Source organism: Poromitra crassiceps (assembly GCF_964638095.1).
Source record: "Poromitra crassiceps genome assembly, chromosome: 1".
In the NCBI taxonomy this organism is placed as follows: Eukaryota; Metazoa; Chordata; class Actinopteri; order Beryciformes; family Melamphaidae; genus Poromitra; species Poromitra crassiceps.
In genome coordinates, this window is record NC_139623.1 from 35,369,771 (window position 1) to 35,390,430 (window position 20,660).

The 20,660-nt window shown below is 43.1% G+C and overlaps 1 protein-coding gene across 1 annotated transcript in view; it reads right to left on the bottom strand.

Moving 5' to 3' along the window:
• jade2 (jade family PHD finger 2) overlaps window positions 1-20,660 on the bottom strand; it is a 557,810-nt gene that overhangs the window by 443,787 nt on the left and 93,363 nt on the right. Inside the window, exon 2 of the mRNA XM_083635683.1 lies at window positions 1,825-1,888. Within this exon, the coding sequence (XP_083491809.1) occupies window positions 1,825-1,888 (64 nt within the window). The remainder of the gene's footprint in view (window positions 1-1,824; window positions 1,889-20,660) is intronic.

Consider the following 20,660-nt stretch of genomic DNA (forward strand, 5'->3'; position numbering starts at 1 on the left):
GATGGTAAGGACACGCTAGTTAACGCTGCTCTTCCCAGCACCGCACCTGCCGTTTAAAGGGGCCATATTATGCATTTCTTAATTTTGTATCATATATATGTTGTTACAATCTTGGATGGTCGTATTAAACGTGGGCTAAGCTTCAAATAAATAGGTGAAAGTGTTTGAATTAGGGGTGTCACGATACACTCAGTTCACGATACGATACGTATCACGATACTGGGTTCACGATAACGATACGATACGATACGATTTTAACAATATTTTTTTAAACTTGAATAATGACAATATATGACTGGAAAAGTAGTATTTTATTTGAAATGCACAAATACAAAACATGCTGTTGTGGGAAATTGTTATTACAATAACAACTAGAAAAAACATGAGATTGGAGATAAGGCTTATCTTGAAATAGAATGAGTTACACCGTCACTTAGATTTACTTTGAACTAAAAGGTTTCTCAGCAGTATAAATTCTCATTATGCATCTTCAGTTTTTCTTCAAACTCAAACAACAAGACTTTTCTTAGTCTATTTTTTATGCATCTTCAGTTTTTCCTGTCAAGTAAACAGTTTTGCCAGAAACTCAATTGAATGGTTTCTCTCCTGTATAACTTCTCATGTGTCTCTTCAGAGACTTGTTCAACTGAACTACTTTCCACACATTGAACTTCAACAAACAAAGACGTTTCTTTGTCTATTTTTGGGGGGGGGGGAAAAAAAAAAAAAAAAAAAAATTCACGATATGAGATTTCATCTCAACGATACATATCGTGACGTTTTACTATCGCGAAATTTCGTGGGACGATATATTGTGACACCCCTAGTTTGAATGTTACCCCCATACCCCCCCCCCCCATCAAGTCAGCTAGGACTTGTTACCCCGATGCCAGGGTGATCCCAATACCCGTACGGACACAGCACCTCCCTTTTTTTATTGATCATTTCACCATGGCATTATATTATATCATATATAAAAAATATTGAACTGGATACAATATGAACGTCCATAACACACACCCATTAGTCATACACTATGTATCAGAGGAAGCATGTGCTAGTCTACAACTCTCTCCAGATCGGCAGAGGGGGTGGAGCCACGACGGGGACAGCAGGGGGAATTGGCCAAGTACGACTGGGCCGAAAACTCACTTCTTCGTTGCCCCAATAAGTGCTACTGCATTCATTTCACACACCTTTTCCACTCCTGTGCAATTTATGTTTACATACATGCATTTTGCTTTCCCATTCTTTATATTCATACCTTCTACTTAACTTAACATTGTGTTGAAATCGCCGGTTGCATTTGTTCATGTAACCGAAATTTGCTATATTCTTGGTTATATCCCATTTTTCCCTACTGTAACATACACCTATTTGCTTCTGGCAACAGCCCAGCCTCCCCACAGGGATCATTAACAGTTTCATCACATCCATCCATCGCTCTTCCCTTTGGATACCTACAGTAGCTATTTATTCTTTCCTCCATTGTAGCCATGTTTAAAAAGTTTAATGAGGAGAGGAGAGAAGACAGGCAGACAGGAAGGAAGTCTGTACGGAGAGCGAATATGAGAAACCTCCTCCGGGAGTCGACTGAAACCAAGCAGCTAATTGTACTATAGCAGCACAGGAACTCACTTTTCTGACATCCACATTTCCTACTCCCTCGGTCACATATACTGTATATACCACACACACACGCACGCATGCGCACACACACACACACACACACACACACACACACACACACACACACACACACACACACACACACACACACACACACACACACTCCCTCTCCCCATATCCCTCTGTCCAACTTACTGTCGGTGGTGTCTGAGTCGTTGCTGCTCGTGGAGTATTTTCTCCTCTTCTTCTCGCTCTCCATCTGTCGGGGAGGGGGGAGAGTGGAGGTGAGAGGGGGAAAGTGAGGGAGAGGAGGGAGGTAAGAGAGAGAGAGAGGGGCAGAATGAGAAGATGTTGGCCATGCAAACAGCCGTGTTAATGAAATAATGCATTAATGGCACCAATCTGCCAGAGAGCTTCCAGCAGGCGGGCTGCCAGGATAAACCCACTTGATCACCGTTACACATTAGCACTCCCAAACTGGCTGCAGTGCTTCACAGCGACACACACACACACACACACACACACACACACACACACACACACACACACACACACACACACACACACACACACACAGGCTGCAGTGCTTCACAATGAAACACACACACACACACACACACACACACACACACACAGGCTGCAGTGCTTCACAGCGACACACACACACAGGCTGCAGTGCTTCACAATGACACACACACACACACACACACACACACACACACAGCCTGCAGTGCTTCACAATGACACACACACACAGGCTGCAGTGCTTCACAGCGACACACACACACACACACACACAGGCTGCAGTGCTTCACAGCAACACACACACACACACACACACACTGCAGTGCTCACAATGACAGTGTTGTGCTCCTCCGCTACAGTCTGCATGCTGCTTCATGCATTCATCCTGCATTAGCACTGTCCACGTCCCGCTTCACATTATCTGTCTCGCTTTTTTTCTGATTCCCTTTCCCCATTTTCTCCTCAATTGTACTTGGCCAATTTCCCCCTGCTGCCCCGGTCCCTGCCCCACCCCCTCTGCCGATCTGGGGAGAGCCGTAGACACATGCATGCTTCCTCCGATACATGTGCAGTTGCCAGCTGCTTCTTTTCACCTGAGAGCAGGGAGCCTCACCGGCAGGACGTAGCACATGGGAGGATCACGCTATTTCGAAAAAACAAAAAGGACAGTTTTATTGCCACACAATAGGACGTTTCGGGCAGCAGCCCTTCTTCAGCTGTAATGGCAATTACATGCAGGTGATGCACAGGTGCCTCTAATTATAGGTCCCATGCGGCACAATCAGGGTAGACCAGCAGGGGGAGTCAGCAAAGTCAATGCAGGTACATTCATAGAAAACAAAACATTCAAAGAAAAACAAAACATTCAAAGAAAACAAACAAAAGACATCTCCTCATTAAGCCCCTTAGGGATGAGGGTATCGAAGAGACCTACTCACTTTCTTTCTCGTCCTATTCCTTCTGGTAATTTTCCTTGCCATAATTGTGTGCATTGTTATGCCATGCTCAAAGGTAATAATTTCACGCATCCAAGTTCTGGTGTGACGATTAAGGTCAGAGGCAGAATCACATGTAACACTAGATATGTTGTTTACTTGTTGAAATGCCCATGTAATTTATACTATGTAGGCAAAACCAAACGTGAGTTAAAAACCAGAATCTGTGAACACAAATGCTCTATACGCAATCATGATGAGAAATCATCAGTTGTGAGACATTTTAATAGTTTGAACCACAGTTTGAGTGATCTTCATTACATGGGCATTGAAACAGTAAATATGCCACGGTGAGGAGGGAATAGAGACAATATCCTCCTTCAAAGAGAGGCCTACTGGATCCACTCCCTTGATACCTGCATCCCTAAGGGGCTTAATGAGGAGATGTCTTTTGTTTGTTTTCTTTGAATGTTTTGTTTTTCTTTGAATGTTTTGTTTTCTATGAATGTACCTGCATTGACTTTGCTGACTCCCTCTGCTGGTCTACCCTGATTGTGCCGCATGGGACCTATAATTAGAGGTACCTGTGCATCACCTGCATGTAATTTCCATTACAGCTGAACAAGGGCTGCTGCCCGAAACGTCCTATTGTGTGGCAATAAAACCTTTAAACTTGGAGTGCTGTCCTTTTCCTTTTTTTGAATTAGACTTGTTTTAGGGATTCAGCACCCAGTTTACATAACCGGCTATAAGTAAGGAGTTGAGCGCGTTATTTCAGATTTTTTTAGGATCACACTATTCCCACCATTTCCGGTCCATCCTGGACAGGCGCCCCGACCGACCAGAGGAGGCGCTAGTGCAGAGACCAGGACACATACCCTCATTTCAGCTTCCCACCCACAGACACAGCCAGCCAATCGTGCCTGCATGGACGCCCGAACAAGCCGGAGGTAACACGAGGGCACATTATCAGTCTGGCTTTAGAGCTGCAGATCCTGTAAGGTCCTTCTTCATTACAATACAGCAGAACTAATTAGGTCATTGTAAATCTAAAGTCTAGCAGGTCTCAACCAACAGGTTACCTAGGGGATGGGGTACAGGTGCAGCAGTAAATTAGCGGGCATGCTGTGAAACTGGGACTTCCACAATGGCTTCATCTCTATGTATAATTATCCTTTCATATTAAGATGAACAGTGTGACTAACTTGTGACATAGACATTAGACAGACACTTGATGCATGAAGCTAACTTAAGTATACCGGTATGCAATTTTTTACGCAAAAACACCATGGCTCAGACTTATAAAGATAAAGCTGATTAAAGATTTAAGTTTAATGGTATGGTTCGGTTTGGAATAAACGTTCATTTGCCGAGGAAATGTTTTCACAATGAAACCCTCACAGTGAACTAGCAAAAAGCAAAGGGAAATATTTGGTTTATTTCACGTAGGTAAAAGCAATGCATTTAGGAACAAATCCAACATATCGCTGTAGAGGAAAACCTTGCATCTCCAAAATGTCAATTTTTCAGGGTCTCAGAAAAGCAGCTTTGTTTTCCGCTTGATGACTGCGCATTTGAGTCTAATTCTAACTTCTAATCTAAAAGCATAGCAGAATATTCTAAACCCCTTCAGTTAAAGTTAAGATGAAAAAGTGACAATATGTGCAACACTCAACAACACAAGTACGGCATCCCCATCACACACGGAAGAACAACCAAAAACAACGAATGACAGCGTTTTCATGTGAGATGTGAGGAGTGGTGACTGACAGCTAGTTTGAGTGATAACTGAGGCATGTTGCAGGAGAAATGATAGCGTTTTCGTGTGAGACATGAGGAGTAATGACTGACAGCTAGTTTGAGTGATAAGTGAGGCACGTTGCAGGAGGAATGACAACGTTTTCGTGTGAGACGTGAGGAGTGATGACTGACGAGTGAGGACTGACGAGTGAGGAATGATGACTGACGAGTGATGACTGACGAGTGAGGAATGATGAGTGACGCCGTATTGTGCGATGACTGACGTGTGAGGAGTGAAACAGTAATGCAGGAAGAATGACAGCGTTTTCGTGTGAGGACTGAAAGTGTTTCAGAGCACACATGATATGGTTTACTAGGAGACACAAGAACTGACAACGCTTAGACTGAGGAATGATAGCCAATACTCTGACGGAGGAGGAGGCCCTAAAATGGTTGCCGTACGCAAGGCATCTGCAACATCACAATGAACTGTAGCAGTGAGCGTGGTCATCGGGTCAGGGAAATCATACAGGTGGTGTATCTATGAAAGAATAACCTTATAATACAACCCATTGTTCACTTATTTCAAATGCTTGATATGTGTTTTGTCATGGTGACGTGTTTGCCTTCCGCACAGAAACACCTGTTGACTGGCTCCTCCACACTCACTATTCACTCACTGTGAGTCCTTCCATTCAAACACACCCAAAACGACATGTTCCAAGCCTGACAAACATGTGATGTGATCAATGCTCAAATCTTGCAGACCGAAGGTGAATTCACTTCACTTCACAAGTACCAAACAGTGAAGAGCACATATTTTGTTCTACGTTTGTTCTTCTGACACAGGACTTTTGCGATGAAGTATGAATCTCGCCTGACAGAGAGGGAGGGGGAGAGAGAGCGAGAGAGATAGAGAAAGATACAGAAAGAGAAATGGAAGGATGCATAAGAGTGGGATAATCATTTTGTGAGGATAGCTGCAGGCAAAAATAAAGAATGCCTGCTGTGAGGAGTCACGTGACGCGGGGAGTAAGATGGCTGCCTGAAAATCTTGCTCCTGGTGACTAGCATAAATATCCTTATTTACTTATCCTCAAATTAGTCAATTATGCTCTCCACTGCTTTAATACGTTTATAAAAGTGAAGAATGCCGGATAAAAAAGACAAGGCTACAAAAGAACAGAGGGTTTTGAGGTTGACGGCACCAACATCTGCTAGCGTTATGGAGGGCGACGGACACGAGGCCGCCTCGCTGGAGATAACTAACGCAACGCTGTTAGAAATGCTTGTAGACATTAACTCATTGAGTGCCAGCCACTTTTGGAGAACGGACGCTCCCAGTGCCAGAGTTTCAGAGAGTTTTCAGTGATATCTCGAGGCCCACAGAATATTGTGTGATATTACTATGTAAACACCGAACACGCACAAAGAACGAGGAGACTCTCTTCTATCATCTGCAAAAAAAAGTTTATTGATCCCATTTTCCGTTCTTTAGTTATGAGCCGGAGAAGATAGCTTGATTTAACCAAAAACAGCAATTTTTTTCTAGAAGCTGAGATAATGAGCCTTTTGTGAAATTAAACATTTCAAGCACATCATTGACTCTGAAGCTAATATTTTCTGATATAATGACACCTCAAAAATAATTTCCTTCAATAAAAGAGTGAAAACAAAGGAATTTTGTTTGGCCAAATAATATTTTTTAGCTGCAACCAGCAGCGCTGGCCCCTGCGTGCGCAGACCCTACACCTTCTTGCTGGTCTTGATTTACTGCTGGTGGGAATCAGATAGCCTATTCTAGCTTGTTTGCTCTCTATGCATCGAGCCTGCTGCTGCCTGGGTCTGTGTGTACTGTCAATGGTTGTATGCTGTAGTGCCCTGCGTGCCCCACCCCCCTCCTCCTCCTCCTCCGTGGTGGGAGGAGTGTCTCTGCTGCGGTTTGCTCTGAGTTTGATCTGCACTGAAAAGTCCGCTGCATCCCCCCGCTTTTTTACAGCGTGTCCCCGGCTCCCAGCTGAGAATAATGTAACTTTTCAGAAAGACGCTGGTGTCGCCGTGTCGGCAACTAAATCATATGGATGGGCAGGGCCCGAAATTAGAGCCCGCCACCCGCCAATGGCGGGCAGATTTTAGCTTTGGCGAGTGAAATGAGAGGTCTGTCCGCCACGTGGCGGGTAACAAAATAGTCATATAAAATAATTTAAACTGCGGTGTGTTTTGGTCTTACGACAGTCACCTTTATTGCAGCCCCCAATCTCTCCTTGCGCGTCATCTCCGGCCTCATTTTTGGCTTGTTTACTGTACGAACGTCACATCCGCTACTCTTCTGTCCTGACTGGCCGTGGCCATCTGCATTCTGCAGCGCCTGCTTGCACTGCAGGGAGCTAACGTTACGCCGGTCCGCCTGCTATACTGTAGCTAACGTTAGCTTAATATAACGTTAAATGGGTTACAATGTGGAACCATATCGAGGGAGTAAGCCGGCCGCTAAAAAGAAAACCCACCGCGGCCTTCTCCGACGAAAAGGATGAAGCGGCAGCGAGAGCGGGACCACCTAACAAAAGAAAGTTTCGAGAGGAGTGGAAGTTTGGCGATAGCGGTGTTTCAAGAGACTGGCTACAGTATGATGCTGGGGCTGTAGTGATGAGTTGTTCCGTGTGCCGCAAGTATGCCAAAAAGAAAAATAGAAACAACACGTTTGTCATCTGTAGTAAATCAATGAAGCTGGAAGCCGTTCGTGACCATGAACAGAGCCAGTGTCACATTGGCTGCAAAGAGGAGAAGTAGAGAGAGGGTGAGGAGTCTGAGGAGTTATGTTTACAAAACCTTCAAATTTACTTTTGTTCTGTTCAATCCTGCAAAGAGGGAAGAGAGTGAGGAGTCTGATGATGTTTACCATTAGGTTACAATTTAAGCTCAAGATTGACTTGACATGTATTGATAAGATTGACTTGACATGTATTGATTAATCAATCATCAATCAATATATTAAAATAATTTGCTTTAAATTTGACTCTGGCCTCTTATTTAAGTGTGTATTCTTCAACGTAATACCTTATCTACTTGAAATGTACTGAAAAAAATGTATATATATGGATATAGTATGTGACACAAAAATGTGTTTTTTTTTTGGCCGGTAAGAAATATGCTTGGCGGGTAGATTTCTTCAATCTACCCGCCACTGGCCGGTGGGTCAAAAAGTTAATTTCGGGCCCTGTGGATGGGCTATCGCAGCGGACACGGATGGGGCTCAATTGTGGCAGCAGATGACTGCTGTTCACAGGCACAGCTAACGTTATGCTTCAAGCATATCGATGCGATTTCCGTTTCCTCATGACTTCTTCTCTCTTTTCTCCTGGCCTTTGTCTAATCTGGAGAGCACTGTCGCCACCTAAGGGTTCTGTAAAATAGGTTAGACACATTCAATAGCTCCCATATTGTAAGAGGCGATGTAAGAGGCTTAGATCGACATCCCCCCGTCAAAAAACGCAATTGACGAACATGTTCGTCCTTGGCACTCTACGTTACTAAACGAAATGACGAACATGTTCGTCCATGGCACTCAATGAGTTAAGAAACCTTTTCAGGCTCCATCTGGGTCTTTCTTGAACTATCTTCTTTCTCTTTAAATATATATATATATATATATATATATATATATATATATATATATATATATATATATATATATATATACATACACACACACACACACACACACACACACATACTAACCTAAACTAAACTTGTACCACTGTTCCTTCAGAAGTTGTAGTTGTCACAGACTGTGTTACATAGTTGATTGCTCTATTGCTGACAAAAATGTGTTATTGACAAAAATGTGTTATTGTAAGTCGCTTTGGATAAAAGCGTCTGCCAAATGACGTAATGTAATGTAATGACGTAATGTAATGTAAAAGAAATCGACAGCCTCAACAGAAGAGAAACTTACAGCAGTCCTGAGATGAATGATGGAGGTGGAGACGAGAGTGGGCTTGCTGGAGGACGCTAATCAAAAGGCTCATGTCGAGTTAAACAAGAACCCTCCCGTTACAAAGTCCCAGCTGGCTGCTGTGGAGGATCGACTGGCTCAGGCAGAGGACAGAGCAAGACGCAACAACCTGCGTTTTGTAGGCATACCCGAGGGGAAGGAGAAGAATAACACCATTGTCTTTATGAATGACTTTCTGGCAGAGTCGCTTGGCATTAACCCTCCGACAGCGACAGGTGGATTTGAGATGGACCGGGCTCATAGGATTCGCACTCGCACCTGCTAACGTTACTAACGAGCGTCCTAGAACCATCATCGCGCGCTTCCTCTGGTTCCAAGACAGGGAACGCATCTTCCAGGCGGCCAGGGACAAGAAGCGAGTCACCTGGGAGGGTAAACAGGTGCTTATCTTCCTGGACTACTCCAGAGAGACGCAGGGCAGACGCAAAGCTTTCAAGGACTGTAAGAGAGCTCTCCACGAATGCAGGATGAAGTTTGCCATGCTCTATCCTGCAGTGTTGAGGGTGGACACAGTCAACGGACCGCGCACATTTGAAGATCCAGAGAAAGCAATGGACTTTATTAGACGCTAGGAAGTTCCTTCATACACTTTTACCACTTTTTGACTGAGGGGCTATGCGAAAATAAGGTCAGTTAACCATCTAATAACAGGGGAGAGAGGCGTGGCTGTTCATCTAATAGAGTATCATATTTAGTTTTATAGCCTACTTATAGAGGTGTGATTTTAATTTCGAGATGCTTAGAGGAACAGTCCCTTTTCTTGTTTTCATTTCGTTTTTTAACTAAATCATCTACAATAACTACAGTAACAGTACCAGTCCCCATCAAAAATATGGCTCAATTAATCCATTTCCATTACCATCCTATCCCCCCCCCCCCCCCCCATACGCAAGGATGTTGTTGTTTTTCTTCTTTATGGGCTCAATGCCAATAGCCATCACTATTATCGGTTCTCTTATTCCTATAGGTTAATAATAGTAATTAAAACAGTCAGATGAGTGGTAAATAGGTTTTGTTTGTGGATAGATGTTCTTTACATATTTTTGACTGATTTGCATTGAATGCTACTATGTAGGTTATGCTGTGTCACTTGGATGCAGACTGAAGTGCACCATTTGAGTAACGGGTCATGGACCATAAGATTTTGTTGTTGTTATTATCTTTTTTGTTTTTGCGCCATGTTGGTGTGTGGGCGCTTGATCAAACTAAAACTCATTCAGGGAGATTACAATTTAGTTTTATTTCTGTTTGTATGCCATGGGTCATTTGGAGTATAGTAAATTTAGCCATGTCAATATCTTTCCAGATTTTCCTTGCCTGTAATGGCTAGTAGTAATAAGTTGTCTTACACTACATGGAATGTGAATGGTCTGGGAAGCCCCATTAACTCATTGAGTGCCAATGACAACTATCGTCGTCAATTCAAATAGTAACGTAGAGTGCCAATGACGACTAAAGTCGTCAATTGCGTTTTTTGACGGTGGGACGTGGATCAAAGCCTGATGCATCTCCTGTAAAAATATGGGGGATGTTGAAGGTATATAAGCTATTTTACGGACCCATTAGGTGGCGACAGTGCTCTCCAGATTAGAGAAAGGTGAGGAAAAAACAGAGAAGAAGTCATGGGGAAACGGAAACCGCATCGGTATGCATCGATATGCATGAAGCATAACGTTAGCTGTGCCTGCAGCAGCCAATCTGCTCCCACAATTGAGCCCCTCCACATGATTAGTTGCCAGAAAAGGTTACATTATTCTCAGCTGGAAGCGCTGGGAGCCGGCGACAAAAACGGCGGACCGCTGTGAAAAAGCTGGGTGTAGCGCACTTTTCAGTGCAGAGCAAACGCAGCAGAGAGCCACCAGAGACACTCCCACGGAGGAGGAGTGTGCAGTTGAGGGGGGTGGGGCACGCAGGGCACCATACAACACCGACCCAGACAGCAGGCTTGATGGACAGACAGATTGGCAAACACAAGCTAGAATATCTGATGCCCACCAGCAGTAAATCAAGACCAGCAAGAGAGTGTAGGGTCTGCGCACGCAGGGGCCAGCGCTGCTGGTTGCAGCTAAAAAATATTATTTTGCCATCAAAATTCCTTTGTTTTCGCTCTTTTATTGAAGGAAATTATTTTTGAGGTGTCACTACATCAGAAAATATTAGCTTTAGTCAGTGATGTGCTTGAAATGCTTCATTTCACAAAAGGCTCATTATCTCAGCTTCTAGTTTGAAACGTCTGTTTTTGCTGAAACCAACCTATCTTCTACTGCTGATAACTATAGAACGGAAAATGATATCAATAAACTTTTTTTTGCTGATGATACAAGATAGTCTCATCGTTCTTTGGGCGTGTTCGGTGTTTACTAGGGGTGGGAATCACCAGATGGCCACGATACGATACTGAAACGATACTTGAGTCACGATACGATAGTATTGCGATACTGCGATATTTTCGATATTGCGATATATCGATATTGCGATATTGAATATTGCGATATTTCGATATATTGCGATTTCTTACTTTTTCAACTGCAAATGATGTCCCCAAAGGAAAACTTTGTCAACATCTGGTTTATATAAGAACAATTTTTCAGTCTGTACATCTGACTTCAACCATTTTATTGCAGCAACATTGTCAAGTAGACAGACCAACAACTTTCATAAAGTCATGTCATAGTTGCATGCACCTGACAAACTGAACTGTTTGTTACAGTCTACTTACAGTCCACCTTAACTGGATGTGTGTGTGGACTACTGTACTTATGTAGTTTTTGCAACTTCACTTCACTTACACAAAACATTTTGTGCAGCCCATTCAGTAACTGGGGAATTTGTAAATGACTGTTATGACAAAACTGTTACTGTTAAAACAAAATGAAAATATGCTACCGTTTGTTTACTGCTGGCCTTGGAACTAAAGTTTATAGTAGCCCGGTGGCCTGGCATGGCCTGCAAAAAAAAAAAAAAAAAAAATTTGCAATATCGATACTTGGCGTCCAAATATCGATACAATATCGTCAGGCAAAATATTGCGATACTGTGGTGTATCGATTTTTTCCCCCACCCCTAGTGTTTACATAGTAATATCACACAATATTCTGTGGGCCTCGAGAAATCACTGAAAACGCTCTGAAAGGGCTGGCACTGGGAGCATCCGTTTTCCAAAAGTGGCTGGCACTCAATGAGTTAAGAGAAAAAAGGTGCTATGCAGGTTAAAGGCTAAGAAATATGATGTAGTCTTCTTACAGGAGACTCATTTGTCTCCTCATGAATCTAATAAGCTGTGTAGGGATTGGGTGGGACATGTGTTCTTCAGTGCTGGTTCTAGTCAAAGCAAAGGGGTTGCTATTTTAATTAGCAAACATGTGCAATTTAAATGCCTTAAGGAAATGTCTGATGGAGAGGGCAGGATTATCATTGTGGTTGCCGAATTCAGGGGCAGTCAGTGATACTAGCGAATATCTATGCTCCGAATGGTGATAACCCTGCCTTTTTTGTAGACCTCGAGAGTAAATTACTTGAGAGTGGGGACTTCCCCATCATTTTGGGGGGAGATTTTAATATCACTCTAGACCAAACTTTAGACCGGAGTAGCCTTCGATATAGTAAACCAACCAATTCAGTTCTCACGGTGAAGGGTTTATGCACCTCTCTGGGGCTTACAGATGTTTGGAGGATGCTGAATCCTACGGGCAGAGACTACACCTTTTATTCTAATGCTCACAAGTTATATTCAAGAATTGATTTATTTCTTATCTCCAGCTCTCTATTTCCTGCTGTCTTGACCTGCTCAATTGGGAATATCCTGATATCTGATCATGCTAATGTTGCATTGGACTTATTACCATATTGTGAAACAATTAGATCACCCAGATGGAGGTTTAACTCCTCTCTCCTACAGGACTCGGTCTTCAAAGAAGAACTCAAGTTACAGATTAAAAATTATATGGAAACGAATGTGCCCACAGCACCCTCTGCTGGTATTGCCTGGGAGGCAATGAAGGCATATCTTAGGGGTTATGTCATTCAATATGCTTCGCACAAGAAAAAGCTGAGTGCTTTACAGCTCACCCAACTGGAAAAGAAGATAGAAATAGCGGAGACTAATTTGAAACAGAACACGTCCTCTTCTAATTTAACAGAGTTTACACAACTCAAATATGAGTATAACTGTATACTCTCCAAAAAGTAGGGATGGGCATCGAATTTCGAATTTTCGAATAATCGTTGTTATTATCAAGGTCGACTTTTATTATTGAAATTCGAAATTCGAAATTCGAAAAAAAAAAAAAAAAAAAAAAAAAAAAAAAAAAATTGAGTGAAATGTTGCATTGTCTCCCCTGATTCTAAGTATAGTCAAATCGCTTGGTTTGAGCAAGTAAAACAATTTTTATAAGCATTTTAAGCAAGGTTTATGGAAAAATTAATGGCAGATGAAATCCCATGAAGAGGGAGAGGGGGTGACTTTGGCACCCCTTTGGCACTCAGACCTGAGCCTACTAAATATTTAATGAACCACTCATGATTGTCAAAACTGTTTTTTATTTTCGAAAATGTCAATGTCATGTAACATGTTCTTTACTTCAGTGGTGCAATGCTTGTTTGAGCTAAAAATCCACAGCAGAAGCTTTTTATATTAATTAATAAAGCCGTAGACTTAGAATCAGGGGAGACAATGCAACATTTCACTCACAAATTTTTTTTTTTTTTTTTTTTTTTTTTTTTTTTTTTTTTTTACATTTATTTATTTATTTTCGAAATTCGAATTAAATTCGAATTTGGCCAGCGAATTTCGAATAGTGTTTTTGCTAGAAATGCCCATCCCTACCAAAAAGGTGGAGTTTCTCTTATTTCGGGCCAGACAAACGTATTTTGAATCTGGGGATAGGGCAGGGAAATTTCTAGCTAGATATATCAAGCAGAAACAGTCCAGCTCAGCAATTCCTGCAATACGGTCTGGGGGAGGGAGTCTTCTGACCAATCCAAAGGATATTAATGATACATTTAGAGGTTTTTATATGGATTTGTATACATCAGAATGCTCTGCAACTGATGAGGATATAACCTCTTTTCTGGATGATTTTTTTTTTTTTTTTTTTTTTTTTTACCTTTATTTAACACATTCAGTGCCAAGGACGTCTGTGGACGTCCTAAAAAAAAGTAACGAGGAGTGCCAAGGACGTCTGTGGACGTCCTAAAATCATAATTCATATTATTCCATAATTCTGCTGTTTAAGGTCGTACCTAGCCAGTGAGCATGAATCCCTTCAAGGGATCACACGGCGCCACCTTAAACATCGTCACAGGAGCTGCTCCACCCACCTCAGATCCTTTACTTTGTACAGGAGACAGCGGAGAAAGTGGAAACCGATGCATGCTTTCTGCCAGAGCCGTATATATTGCTCTGTCTACAGCGGAGAGTGGGCTCGGCTGCATCCGCGCTCACAACTGAGCTCTTATGCTTCTATCTATCTCCACACGATTTCCTAGAAAGCCAGCATCCGAAGCCGAACGGCCATGCCTTTTCGTTCAGTCGCGTTTGCCCATCAAGGAAATGATGCGCGCTGGGATCTGTCCGGGGCAAAAACGAGAAAACAAACTCTGTGCGTGTGGGAGGAGCCCGCAGCTCAGAGGTGGAGAGGGGAGAGGGGGGAGGGGGGAGGGGGGGGGGGGGGGGGGGAGAGGGGTGTGTGGCTGCACAGAAACCACACCACACGCCACCACATCAGAAAACACCAGCCAGAGTCAGTGAATGTGCTCGAAATTAGAGTGCAAAAGGTATTCATAAAAGGGCCTATATCTTGGAAAGTAAAAAAAAACGACAGAAAACCCTTGAAAGTGCACTTTTTTGAGAGGCTGTAATTTCATAATGGAACTGTCTAGAAACAAAATTTCTTCTTTGGAAGAAGCAGGAGTGTTCAATGTTTCATTAAAGTCCAGCCCCGTTAATATAGCCATAATAGAAAAAATTCTATAGCTGTTTTCAACTGAATGGAAGTGAATCTGGCACAGGCTCCAGACAATTTTACTGAAGCGCTGTGGCACTGAATGTGTTAACCAGGAAGGGGAACTCATTGAGATTAAAAATCTCTTTTACAAGAGAGTCCTGGCCAAGACAGGCAGCAGCACAGTGACATATATAACAAACAAACATAACAAATATGACAACATATAACAAAATAAAACACTAGGAAGCACAGTTAACATCATTCATAGCATCTGCAAGCAGAGTTGGACGTTTCAAAATCTATCAGTAGCGATTTAAAAGCATTTAACGAGACCAGCTCTCTGAGAATCAGGCTGTTTTGTAGCTGGTTCCAGGAGGAAGGCGCAGCATACCTGAAAGCCTTTTTCCCAAGCTCGGTACGCACTCTAGGGACAGATAGTAACAAAAGCTCCTGTGTGCGTAGACGGTAACCTCCTGATTCTTTTCAATCAATGTATGCCTGTAAATATGCTGGGAGTAGACCAAGGATAGCCTTGTAAATAAAGGTGTACCAGTGGTTGAGTCTGCGAGTGGACAAGGCAGACCAACCCACCTGAGCATACAAGGTACAATGGTGAGTGAGAGCTCTCAGATTAGTAATGAATCTTAATGATGAAGTAATTTGAACCTGCCCAGGCTAAGTGAGGAACAACAAGAACATCTCGACAGTCCAATTACGGAGGCAGAACTATATAATGTAATAAAGGCATTACCCTCGGGTAAATCACCAGGCCAAGATGGTTTTACAGCAGAGTTCTTTAAATGCTACGCATCTGAACTTATGCCTCTAATGATGCAGATGCTCCCAGGAAGCCTTTACAGAAGGAGAACGGCCACCTTCTTTATCACAAGCCATTATTACCGTTATTCTTAAAAAGGACAAGGACCCATGTGATTGTAAAAGCTTCAGACCAATCAGCTTGATTTCAATAGACTGCCAAATTCTGTCGAAAGTGCTGGCCAATGGAATTGACAAAGTGATTACATCCCTTATTCATCCTGACCAGGTCGGCTTTATTAGTAAAAGACAATCATCTGACAACATAAGGTGGCTACTTGATATTATGTGGTCAGTCCAAGATCTAAATTCCACGATGGCGGCTATTTCACTAGACGCTGAAAAAGCGTTTGATCGTGTGGAATGGAGATACCTGTTCCACACTCTTAGAGCCTTTGGGTTTGGTAAGACATTCATGAAATGGATAGAGGTTCTATATAATCATCCAGAGGCAGCAGTGCAGACACATGGAATCATCTCTCCATATTTCACATTAGGCAGGGGGACGAGGCAAGGCTCCGGACTCTCTCCTGCCCTCTTCTGTTTAACACTGGAACCGCTAGCGGCAGCAATACGCCATAATGACGCCTTCCCAGGGGTCAGAATAGGGAATTCTGTTCACAAGCTGATGTTGTACGCAGACGATATTTTATTGATGGTATCCGATCCGGTGAGGTCCATCCCAGTTCTGCTTAACTCTATTGACTCATTCTCAAAGCTCTCTGGATACAAAGTGAACTGGTCAAAATCTGAAGCGCTCCCATTATCTTCCTATTGTCCCAGCTCCTTATTTCATGCAGGTTCATTTCGATGGCCTCAAGAAGGGATGAGGTACCTAGGCATCTTATTCCCTCGTCAATTGGGCAAAATCGTAGAAAAAAACTTTGAGCCCCTTCTGAGGAAAATTTCATCTGATGTAGAAAGATGGTCCTCACTCTTCCTATCCTTATGGGGGAAAGTGAACGTATTAAAGATGAACTGCATACCCAGGTTAAACTACCTTCTTCAATCCCTACCTATTAATATACCTAGAAAGTTTTTTAAACATTTTGATAAAATATGTAACAATTTCTTGTGGAACGGGAAACGGGCCAGGATACGTTTGGAAAAGCTGCAACTCTCGGTTGATAAGGGGGGATTGGGACTGCCCAAGCTGTTATTATATCATTATGCCTTTAGTACCAGACATTTAGCCCAGTGGGCATTGCCTCCAGAGGGCTCCCTCATGGTATGAGATGGAGCAGGTGATAAGTTCCCCTCTCCCTCTGCTGAATTGTTTGTCTACCAAATTGTCTCCCCAGTATCGATCTCATCCTATCATATCACATCTGCAGGATACGTGGTGGATAATGTGTCGGACGTTCAATCTAAATCCTTATCTTAACTCAGAGTCAAGTATATGGCTGAATCCAAAAGTACTTATGGAAAGAGTGGGTGGACAGAGGAATTCTCAAACTTGGAGACCTATATGAAGAAGACACTCTTAAGACATTTGACAAACTAGCTCGAGATTTTGACCTCCCCAAATCTAAATTTTGGTAATATATACAACTAAAACATTTGCTAACACAGATCTTTGGCTCGCCCAGAAATGTCCCTCAGAATTCAGAGATTCTCGCTGGGGTCGTTATGGTGTATGGGACAGGCCACAAGGCTTCATTCTATTATTCAGAGCTCTTTGATCAGGCCAATACAGTGTCTATTGCTCTAAAGACCATCTGGGAGCGGGACCTGGGCATCTCTTTCAGTGAACAGGAGTGGGAGGGGATTTGTGGAAATTCAAAGAAAATGTCAAGAGATCTTAGAATTCGACTTATCCAATTCAAGATTCTCAACCGATTTTACTGGACACCTTCTCGTCTTCACAGACTACTCTGCAGAGTGTTGGAGGTGTCGGGTCCCAGAGTCAGAGGGCACTTTATTTCATGTGTTATGGGAGTGCCCAGTGATCCAAGATTTCTGGAGGCGGGTCCATGAACGCATCATGGACATTTCTGGGGACAGTTTTGAGTTTGAGCCGAGGCTATATATACTGGGTGATCCTCTACAAGTTGCCCATTGTAGTGTGGCCGACTTGATTTTGACATGCATTATGGTGGGCAGGCAGGTTCTGATGAGGGGGTGGAAGACACCAGGGAGCCCATCTTTTCAAGACTGCTTCACGGAACTCAGCAAAGTGGACTCTCATGAACAAATTATCTACAGAAAAATTGACAGGCTTGATAAATATTTAGAGAAATGGGGGAAGTATAATGCACCTGGGTCTGGGTAATAGGGACTGACCAATGCTGGGATTAGTTAGCACAACAGAAATACTACTTGGAGTACATTAGATGACATGGCATAATATTACGATGAATATGGGACCCTTCATGGCATTTACTTTATTTTATTTTGTTTTATTTTTCCTTGTCCTAGAATTAATATTTGTATTTTATTTTATTTCATGTGGAGTTTTTTCTTTCTTTCCTTCTGTCTATGTAAAGAGTTTTGTTGTATTTGTTACTTAAGTGTTTGTCTGTATTATGTAAAAAAAAAATTAAAACTTGAATAAAATACAAGTCATAAAGAAAAATAATGCCTGTTGTGGGATAAAGATAAGGGTCCCTATCGTTGCATCGGCGCTGTTTCTAGGCCGAACGCCTGGCGCAGCTCAAATCAGTGGGCGTGGACCAGCGCACTTGATATCGTCGTGCTGGCGCTAGACGCAGCCTCAACCATTACAACCACGCCTTTTAACACATTCAGTGCCACAGCGCTTCAGTAAAATTGTCTGGAGCCTGTGCCAGATTCACTTCCATTCAGTTGAAAACAGCTATAGAATTTTTTCTATTATGGCTATATTAACGGGGCTGGACTTTAATGAAACATTGAACACTCCTGCTTCTTCCAAAGAAGAAATTTTGTTTCTAGACAGTTCCATTATGAAAATTACAGCCTCTCAAAAAAGTGCACTTTCAAGGGTTTTCTGTCGGTTTTTTTTTCTTTCCAAGATATAGCCCCTTTTATGAATACCTTTTGCACTCTAATTTCGAGCACATTCACTGACTCTGGCTGGTGTTTTCTGATGTGGTGGCGTGTGGTGTGGTTTCTGTGCAGCCACACACCCCCTCTCTCCCCCCCCCCCCCCCCCCCCCCCCCCCCCCCTCTCCACCTCTGAGCTGCGGGCTCCTCCCACACGCACAGAGTTTGCTTTCTCGACTCCGTTTTTGCCCCGGACAGATCCCAGCTTTGCTGCGCGCATCATTTCCTTGATGGGCATCAAGGAAATGATGCGCGCTGGCAAACGCGACTGAACGAAAAGGCTTGGCCCGTTCGGCTTTCTAGGAAATCGTGTGGAGATAGATAGAAGCATAAGAGCTCAGTTGTGAGCGCGGATGCAGCCGAGCCCACTCTCGCTGTAGACGGAGCAATATATACGGCTCTGGCAGAAAGCATGCATCGGTTTCCACGGCTTTCTCCGCTGTCTCCTGTACAAAGTAAAGGATCTGAGGTGGGTGGAGCAGCTCCTGTGACGATGTTTAAGGTGGCGCCGTGTGATCCCTTGAAGGGATTCATGCTCACTGGCTGGGTACGACCTTAAACAGCAGAATTATGGAATAATATGAATTATGATTTTAGGACGTCCACAGACGTCCTTGGCACTGAACGTTACTTTTTTTTAGGACGTGCACAGACGTCCTTGGCACTGAATGTGTTAAGCGTAAAATTATGCACCGTCATGCTCATTGGATAACTGCAATAAACGAATCACACGCTTGCCTTTTTAGCTCCAATTCCAGTGATCCCGCAAAACCAGAGGAAAGCCAAACGCTCTGCCCCCCCCCCTCCCTTCATCCAGTCTGTCTGTCTGCATTATAGGCTATTATTCCATATTATTATGCTTCTCACATCAATCTAACTGCAGTTTCAATACTGCAAGCATGTAAATACGCTACACTATAGCAAGATCAAAGTGAAAATAATGTTCTAAATGCATCGGATAGAAAAATATAGCCTATCCCTATATGATGAGATTAATTTTATATTGGTGAAAGTTTGTCCAGAACGATATCGTTTTCTCTCCCCTGCTACAGGTAGAATGATGCACATAAATATACCCTACATTATGTAAAGTCATTGCATAAATGTGTTTTTATTGTAAAACTAAATGTGAAGTAGGGCCAAGTTATTGGAGCGGACATCACAGTATAGCACATGACAGTAGAGGGCGTTCCGCTGTCACTTATCTAAATCACGTTAAATCCACACAGGGTATATATAGGCTCAAGAGGACATATATGTTTCACATAGGGTGGTGTTTCATTTCGATGTTTTATTTGGTCCAATATTGAAATGTTCTACAATTGCAGGTTGTCTTACCATTACACATTATTTTAGATCTACCTTTTATATCTATTTCGGCTCATTTGGTTGCTATTTAGTAGCGAAATGGAGGACCCAATTGCATGCTGGGACAGGGACATTCACAGGCAGTAAACTTACAACTGCTATTTCCTATGGGAAGCTGGGTGCTGCTATGTGTTGTGTCTGTCTGAGCGAGGGAGTCAGAGAGAGAGAGAGAAGGGTGAGGCAGAAGAGCACTGGCGCACTGAATAGGCCTGGTTTCAGAGAGAGACAGAGAAGGGTGACAGGGGAGAGGCAGAAGAGCACTCCTTGACTGAATAGGCCTGCTTTTCAAAGGCGCAAAGCGCTAAATGTAGGCCAGGTGCGAAGATAGCAGTACGCCGGTAGTTAGCGCCGACACGCCCACTTTGGCCCATTCTGGGACTGCGCCACGCCCATTCGGCCTAAAGCGCATTTGGCAGCCTAAAGCCATATTGATATCGTCCCAAAACAGGCGCAAGGCACGTTTTTTTGCGTTTAAGGCCCGTTTTAGCGCCGAAGGCTTGTGGGAGAATAGGGCCCAAGGCCATTTACACCTGGTATTAACATGCGTTTTCTGCCATCAGATTGCAATCAGATTGTGCTTGACCACATTAGCCTGATTTCATTTACACCTGGCGTTAGCATGCGTTTTGGGTGATCAGATTGCAATCTGATGGCAATTTGATT